Source organism: Abramis brama, assembly GCF_963993115.1.
Source record: "Abramis brama genome assembly, chromosome: 8".
Classification (NCBI taxonomy): domain Eukaryota; kingdom Metazoa; phylum Chordata; class Actinopteri; order Cypriniformes; family Leuciscidae; genus Abramis; species Abramis brama.
The window spans coordinates 37,374,476-37,383,183 of record NC_139970.1 but is presented as its reverse complement, the minus strand read 5'-3'; the positions used below and the strand labels follow the sequence as shown (position 1 = coordinate 37,383,183).

Here is an 8,708-nt window from a genome sequence, read left to right as displayed (position 1 = left end):
GTGTCAGCATTTCAACATCATGGATAAATGAGGCCAGGCCAGGAGAATGTGATATTGCTTTTAAGATCAAAAGCTGATTTGGACACAGACAAAAAAAAAAAAAACTTTTACAGTATAATGAGTAAATATGAGAAGTACATTAGCTTTTAGTGGTGTTGAATTTTATATCCCAAACAGTGACCACAAACTCTTGTTGCAAAAGCAGTGCATTTTTTTCTATTAACAGGGCCATTGAAATAAAGTTGTGGAATGTAATGTTTTGTTGAAGACTTTGGATGATTGTAACACATTTCAAAAATAGGCACAGTTAGCAAGCATTCTGTAACCAGTATATCCGTCCCTTGCAGTGGGGGTTGCCTTGCCTTGCTCTTCCTTTGAGTGACAGGGACAGCCAGTCTCTCCTTTTGGTCATCAACAGGTTAATGATTGCCATAAGGGTTTTCAGCATTGCGTGTCATTGAATCGGGCATGAACATAACCATTTATTTGCATGAACAATGAATCCACATACCCAATGTAGTAAATAAACTCCACGGTGAGGCTAAGGCATATCAAGCTTGCATTAACTTGAGAGAGGGGGCCACTGAGTAACAGGTGTGAAGTTGCATAAAATGCATCGCTTTCCCATGATGCTTTGACCAACTGGGAGTGGCTTGAAAGTGATGATGCAGTCTAGGCTTGAGGTATATAAACTAAAACAACTATATTAGCAGTTCTGAGCAGTTGGAGCATTCCCAGCCTTGCCTCGGGTGTAGGGATTGCAAGGGAAAAGCAAAACTACATGGTCTAGACCCTGTGTAGTTTTGTTTTTTGGGTTATAACGGGGCCCAACAGTTCTCACCTTGGATTTTCTGGAAACATTTTGGATAAGAGGATTGTTGCTGAGGCACTAGACACCTGGGCACAGTCCCATCAAGTATAGGCAGCCTTGTACAAGTAAGTGGCATTTACTCTGTAGAACACAGCCATTAAAGCCATCTTTCTATAAGCTACAATGATACATGCTTGCACACCTTTTTAAAGCAAAATAAAAGTGCTGTTGCTTACAATGTGCTATTTCATTGAGGTTTTAGAAGGGTGATGAGATAGTGTAGTCAATCTGTGTTACTTCTCAAGAATATTATAAAACATAATGACTCTCAAGGTTATTAAATGTTTATTTCGGAATAGCCAAGAATAGCCTGTGATAGCATTAGAGTGGTGACCTAGCTGGGCCATGATGTCTTTTTAAGGGAATCAGCAGCAGAGATATCAGTTGCACCTCCAGCTATGTGCCACATGGTGACTGTCAATCAAACAAGGGACAGATTATTTTTGGAGACTGCCATTTCTGTCATACTGAATATCAGCCTTCATACATGATGCCATTTAGTCTGAATTAAATCTGTATTGGCATTTTCTGTCTATTATTGATATTTATTACACAAATCTTTTGACTGTGATTGTAAGTCATATTATGGACAATGTGTGTCCGCACTTACCTGTTGGTTTTCTGCATAAGGCTTATGATGCAGATGGCTTCTTTCTTTCTTTCTTTCTTTCTTTCTTTCTTTCTTTCTTTCTTTCTTTCTTTCTTTCTTTCTTTCTTTCTTTCTTTCTTTCTTTCTTTCTTTCTCATGTTAAGTAGTTAAAAATATTCCATTTCAATTGAGTCCATTTCCATTTGAGCAGAGTCATTTAACAAAGACCATATCAAGTATTGTTTAATATAATCCAATCAAATATCTTGTTGTTTTAGTTTTATATACAAGATCACACAGACTAAAGATAAATAATATTGTATTATGTATGGGAAATATCTGTGCAATACACATGTGAAGCTATTTGAAGCAGATATATTTATAGGTGAAGTTTTTCATTTAAAGCACTAAATCCTCATGGCTGTTTGATGACCAACTTTCAGAAGTTTAAAAATTTCTTCATACTTTGATATTTTACTTAAACATTAACGAACTATACTTATTTGATATTTTAAATGAAATATGTCCAAATGCATTGACTTAATTTGTGTATAGAAACAATAAGAATGCAAACTATTTTGCTGCTTATATGATTTCGTTTTTTAACATTGCATGTCAGATGTTACAAGAAAAAGGTCACCTAAAGCTCCCAAATTTAATCCTATTTTCTTTTCTTGCAAGCCAAAGATAATTTGAAACATTGGATACACCTAGATCCTATTATGCCAGCTGTTTTAATGTTGAAATAGTTTAGTCGATTATGACTTTTTAGTTATGTTTTATTTTTATTAGCCTTATCTTACAGCTCACAGTTGCTGTTTAACACATTTCTAACATATTCAATTGGGTGCTTGACCTGACACTCAACAGCTTCGCTGTTCACAGTTCTCACAAATGACAGGCTGCTGATGACCAGGTGTCGGTGGGGGTAGGGGGTGTTAGTGATTAGTCAGTTCATTTCTTTTACAGCTAAAAATAGCCCTTCTAGTTTGTCATGTAACAGACAGTAATGCTGTTGTATTTCTAATTGATTCATTGGGCATTAAACAATTATCTGGCTGTAATATGGTGTTCACTACTCTATTCTGTTCTTTTCTAGGGTGCCTTCCACCATGTCAACACAAGCTCCAACATTTACACAGCCGCTTCAGAGCGTTGTGGCACTTGAGGGTAGTGCTGCAACGTTCGAGGCTCAAGTTAGTGGTAAGGACTGGTCAGGTCATTATTAACTGGAAAGATTTAGACTTTGCTATTTTAAGCCAAACTTTGTTAACCTAAATTTAAAATAAAAATATTATGGCTGCGAAAAATAAATTACATCCAGTATAATATGAGTTAAAATTAACACATTGCTGTTTTGGTATTGATGAAGGGGTACTTGAGCTTTACCGATGAGGCTATGGTGTGATATAAGACAAAAAGATTGTTTTAGAAATACTAAAAGATTCTAAAAGATAAAAAGATTCTAGAAATACTATTCTAGAATAGCTTATTAATAATTTCCTCCAATATTTCTCTATAGGTAATCCAGTTCCAGAGGTGAGCTGGTTTCGTGATGGCCAGGTTCTTACTGCTGCCGCTCTGCCCGGCGCTCAGATCTCGTTCAGCGATGGCCGCGCTGTTCTGATGATCCCCGCCGTGACAGCCGCACACAGTGGAAGATTTTCTGTGAGAGCCACCAATGGCGCTGGACAAGCCACTAGCACCGCTGAACTGCTGGTTACAGGTAAGTCACTTTTATAGCTTTGTACTTTTCTGCCAGTGACTTTTTATGTCAAACAAACATAAAACTATTTCTTTGCTTGCCTTAAAGCGGAAACTGCGCCACCAAACATCATTCAAAGACTACAGAGTATGACTGTTAGACAAGGGAGCCAAGTGAGACTGGATGTTCGAGTTACAGGAATCCCTGCACCTGTGGTGAAGTTCTACAGAGAGGGAGCTGAGATTCAGAGCTCTGCTGACTTTCAGATTGTTCAAGATGGAGACCTTTACAGTCTGCTTATTGCTGAGGCCTTCCCTGAAGATTCTGGAACTTATTCTGTCAGTGCTTCTAACAGCAGTGGGCGTACTACTTCTACAGCTGAACTTCTGGTTCAAGGTTTGGTTTTTATTTCCTAATGAAATAACTTGATATTTTTGTAATAGAGTGTGTTCTTTAAATATTTCCCTTTTTAATGTCAGGTGAGGAGGTTGCAGTGCCTGCAAAGAAGACCAAGACTTTTGTTTCAACTTCTCAGATTTCACAGACTCGCCAGGCTAGAGTTGAAAAGGTAGTTAACATTCTGACAAAATTACACATGAGGCTGACAGCAAAAGACCTTGTTAACTCTGTGTTATTTGTCCTTCACAGAGAATGGAGGCCTCCTTTGAGTCGACAGCCATGATGGAAATGGAAATAGAGGATGGTGATTTGGCTCACAAGACACCACCTCGTGTGCCTCCAAAGCCGACTTCCAAGTCCCCAACCCCACCAACAGGGGTGTCAAAGGTTGCAGCTACGCGCCATCAGTCACCCTCTCCTGTGAGGCCTGTTAAAGCCCCCATTCTCACACCTCACAGGTGAAGTATATTTTCAACATCATTACTACTTAGTAGTAATACCTTTACAAACCCTAAGACATTTTTAGAGTGCACATATTGCAGATAACTGAACTAAAATCAATAGTGAAAATGACTGATATATAATGGAAAGTCATTTGTTCCCTCATCCACACTTATGAAAATGTAAGTGTAAAGATTAATCTGTGTTCTGTTTATTTTTATGATACATTAAACATCTTTCTTACATAGCATTTGTCCCTTGTTAATTCTGTTTTTTATATGTTTTATTTTAGGCCTGCTTCCCCTTCAAGACTGTCTGTGTCCCCTATCAGACCAGTGAAGTCTCCAATGACTATACACAAACAAGTCGCACAGGCTGCAGATGTTCTGCCTCCTTGGAAGCAGGAGGGTTATGTGGGAGAGTCCAGCTATACCAGCATGACTACTGGGGCCTCATATGTTCAGACCTCCTCCACATTTGTCCATAAGGAGCAGCAATGGGAAGGTTCTTTTGCTATGCAGCAACAAGCCAGTGGTGTCACTGTCAAAGAAGTAGGTCAATTTTTACTACTATGATCTCTAGTAGGTAAAATGTAACATTCTGTCTTTGTGATAATATGAAAGAAAAACTATTAATTACTTGCATTTTATTTTAAAGTAATGAATAATCAAAACATTTTAATTAAAAATAAAGAAGTGCTTAAAATATAAATTGAAATAAACAATAAAAGTGTAACAATATGTGTGTGGTCACTGACAAAAGGTCATTTGGAGGTATTTAAGATCATTTATTTTCTACTGCAAACAGACTGAGATGAAAAGGAGACCACACACATTATTGAGACTTCTGTTACCTAAAGTGCAAAGGAATCCACATCAGAGGCAGTAGGGGGAGGGGTGATTGTTTTCACACCATTTTTCAGTTGTCACACCTTAAATAATTACACTTCATTTTGCAAACTAGCCCAGCAAGTTTTACTAACTTGCAATTTTGAAGTTTAACTGATTTAATGTAATTTAACTGATATTTAATATATGAACTGGACATACACATGTCCATACGCATCTGAATAAATTTGCTCCACACTATTAAACCACATTACTGAAATTACATTACTTTTAATAGATAGTAAATTTAATGTTAAACTATTTTTTTTTTCCGTCTGTCCATTGCCAAAGTTTGTATTCATTCTATGTGCACAATATTTTCTACTTCTTGCTCTTAAAGTGAGAAAAGTGCATATGCCTACAGGCCTAATTGTTTCTAGAAGTTGATCAGTTGTATTTTTAAAAGGTTTAGTACTCACAACAATTTATTAATCATGTTTGTTTTGAATCTCTTGAATAGAGGTAAGCATGCACAGTGACAGACAAACAGTGAATCCCTCAATAAATATATTATAGCACCAACCTTTTTAGCCAGCAAAAATGTAAAATATAAAAAATATAATATAAACACAAACTATACATGTGCATAAATGTGGATCAGATAACTAAAATGTCCTGCTTTGTCAGTAAGGCAATAGTAGGTAAATGTAATTGAGCGTTTGACCAAACAGTGAGACTGAGTTATTTGGTGTATATAAGCTGACTGTGATGGATGTACACAGTTGCTGAGCTCTAGAAATAGCTTGTGTCATGTGCTGGTCTTATAATAGAATGATAAAAAAAAAGTGTGCCAAGAATTGGACACTGTTTGCCATGAATCTATTTTACCAGTGAACAAAACTAAATATTCTTTGACTTTAATATTAGGATTCAATCTCACATTGATCATTAGTATATCACTTTTGTAATATACTAAATTTTAATTAATTGCAATTCAGGTTGAATTTATATTTTGTTATAATAATACAGTTTATGTTAGCTGCAAAAAAAAAAAAAAAAAAAAAAAAAAAAATACATATATATATATATATATATATATATATATATATATATATATATATATATATATTACAGGGGTCATCGCACAATCTTGTGGTGGTAACTTGGGACACACAGGTTTGTTGTGTAGATTAATTTTGTTCATCTGACTGAACATCTCGAATTAATCCAGTTACAATATCGCCCCCTGCCTTTTGACCGTTATGAGCACAACCAGTCCTGTACAGATCTCACTTGCTTCACTGAGGAATTATTCTCTTTTACTATTTTTTCTCTTTTACCCATTAATCATTGATCTCAAACCATTTATATTTTACTGCTACAACCTTCTGATTTGTATTTGCTTTTCCATCTCAATCACTCATGCTTGAAAAAGCTTGAATGAAAAAGCAGCAGAAAGATTATAAAATAATTATTATTATTTAATAATACATTTTCATTTTATTGTTTCTTTTTTACAATTTAGATTGTTGAGACTGCAGCAATCCCATCCCTAACAAAAGAGCAAGTGATGCCGCCAACTATTGTGGCTGTGAGTAAATGAGCACTCATGTACACATGAAAGTGAACATTTAATTTTCTTAATTTTTAATCTCTTGCAAGGTTAAAATATTTACTTAGATTTTGAAATTCTGTTTTTACTTTGCCCAGGGTTTAAAGAATGTGACTGTTACCGAAGGAGAGTCTGTGTCTTTGGAGTGCCAGATTTCAGGCCACCCCACCCCAGCTATTATGTGGTTCAGAGAGGATTACAGAATCGAGAACTCTATTGACTTCCAGATCACTTATGAAAGCAGCTATGCCCGCTTGGTGATCCGTGAGGCCTTTGCTGAAGACAGTGGCCGCTTCACTTGCACTGCTACCAGTGAGGCTGGAACTATCAGCACCTCCTGCTACCTGCTTGTCAAAGGTAAGATCATGAATCATGAAATAGACCATGAAATATGACTTGGCTTGACACAAAATGATCTGTGCGATTACAGACTAATTTTCACAGTTCATTTTTCATTTTCAGTCTCAGAAGACATTGAAAGCCGGGAGGATTTCTCTACTGTTGCTGAACACATTGAAATGTCTGCTCAGGAAAGACGGTGAGTTGATAGAATCATTTGTGGTATAAAACTATATTAAATAATATAAGAATATGCAATCTGAGTCCTTGGTGTTTCACAAACAGGGTTACAGTTGAAGCTAAAGAGGAGACAATGTCTGAAATAAGTGCAGTCTCTGAGCATATGGAAGCTGGAGCAGGTGTTGCCCCTTTCTTTGTGAAGAAACCCACAGTGCAGAAGCTTGTGGAGGGCGACAGCATAATCTTTGATTGCCAGGTTGGAGGAAGCCCAAAGCCTCATATTTACTGGAAAAAAAGTGGAATTCCACTTACTACTGGATACAGGTATGTTTTATACTGTACAAATATACACTTTCTGATCTGAATTGTTTGTAAGATATTGCCATACTTTTTCTTTTATGTGAATAAAAAGTATTTAGACTGGTTAATAATGAATTAGAAAATAAACAAATGATTTTTTTGTGCTGGTTTTATGTCTATTGCGACTTAGTTTCCAAAGTCTTTTTATGTATTGTCTTCTGCTTGAGTTCAGTTTCATGTGAACTATGATGCAAAGATATAAATAGGAAAGAAACTCAAACTCATTTATCCTCTAGGTACCGAGTAGCCTACAATAAGGACACTGGAGCATGCAAGCTAGAGATCTCCATGACATTTGCTGATGATGCAGGGGAGTACACCATATTTGCTAGGAACCCACTTGGAGAGATCTCTGCATCAGCCATGCTGCTTGATGAAGGTTGGTTTTCGGGGTGACTATTATTATAAATTGCAATAGCATTTCAGATCAATTGTTTATAGTGTTTTTCGGCATTTTATAGAGGCATATGAGCTGTATGTGAAGAAACAAGAAGAGACATTCAAGACAGAAGTAACTACTATTATAGAGCAGTCAAAAGTGGCTGACATACCTGCTGTTGTTGAGACTGTAACTGAGAAAGAGCAGATACTCGTACAAAGGAGGATGGCTCAACAAACCCAGATGATGCAGTCCTTCATTTCAGAGCAGGTATGAAAGGATTTGTTTTTCAATATTATTTTAACTTTATAAATCCTGAAAATCAACTTCTGAATTTACAAAGTGTGAGTATGAACCTTACAATGATATTTTTACAGGAGTTCCAAATATCTAACTTGGAGCAGAGATTCATCCAAGAAATTGAGTTCAACCTACTCAAGATTACCTACCAGGAGTTGGTGACTGAGGATGGAGAGCAGTTGGATATGAGTGTTTCTGAACATGATGCTATTTCTCCTGTCTTTAATACTCCAGTTAAAAGTTACAGACTCAGAGAGGGAATGAGTGCAACTTTCCATTGTAGAATGACAGGAACCCCTCTCCCTAAGGTAAGATTAAATCGTTATGTTTACATACATTCAACATTCAATCAACTAAGCTAGTATAATTTTTTTAACAATAACAAACAAGGACAATTGTACTGAAAATCATCAGTGCTTGTCCAATCAAATTAGAGGACCGGATTTTTATTATTATTTGAACTATAGATAACCTGGTACAAAGATGGTAAGCGCATCATACATGGAGGCCGTTATCAGATGGAGGTTCTGCTGGATGGTAGAGCCAGTCTGCGTCTTCCTACGGTGCTGGCAGAAGATGAGGGTGTCTACACTGCTTTGATCAGTAACATAAAGGGTAATGCTGTCAGCTCTGGAAAGCTGTATGTGGAGGCAACTGGTGTAACACAAACACAGCTTCCTCAGCCAGGAGGAGTTCAAAGAATTAG

At 36.6% G+C, this 8,708-nt stretch overlaps 1 protein-coding gene across 2 annotated transcripts in view; it reads left to right on the top strand.

Moving 5' to 3' along the window:
• The first annotated feature begins 669 nt into the window (after window positions 1-669).
• ttn.1 (titin, tandem duplicate 1) overlaps window positions 670-8,708 on the top strand; it is a 138,479-nt gene continuing 130,440 nt past the window's right edge. For both annotated transcript variants that reach the window (XM_084122516.1, XM_084122515.1), the window contains exons 1-15: window positions 670-936; window positions 2,560-2,663; window positions 2,983-3,186; window positions 3,274-3,561; window positions 3,645-3,733; window positions 3,814-4,022; window positions 4,298-4,556; window positions 6,358-6,423; window positions 6,543-6,801; window positions 6,907-6,982; window positions 7,069-7,287; window positions 7,560-7,702; window positions 7,785-7,972; window positions 8,080-8,310; window positions 8,470-8,708. In XM_084122516.1, coding sequence (XP_083978642.1) covers window positions 2,573-2,663; window positions 2,983-3,186; window positions 3,274-3,561; window positions 3,645-3,733; window positions 3,814-4,022; window positions 4,298-4,556; window positions 6,358-6,423; window positions 6,543-6,801; window positions 6,907-6,982; window positions 7,069-7,287; window positions 7,560-7,702; window positions 7,785-7,972; window positions 8,080-8,310; window positions 8,470-8,708 — 2,561 coding nt within the window. In that variant the 5' untranslated portion in view covers window positions 670-936; window positions 2,560-2,572. The remainder of the gene's footprint in view (window positions 937-2,559; window positions 2,664-2,982; window positions 3,187-3,273; window positions 3,562-3,644; window positions 3,734-3,813; window positions 4,023-4,297; window positions 4,557-6,357; window positions 6,424-6,542; window positions 6,802-6,906; window positions 6,983-7,068; window positions 7,288-7,559; window positions 7,703-7,784; window positions 7,973-8,079; window positions 8,311-8,469) is intronic.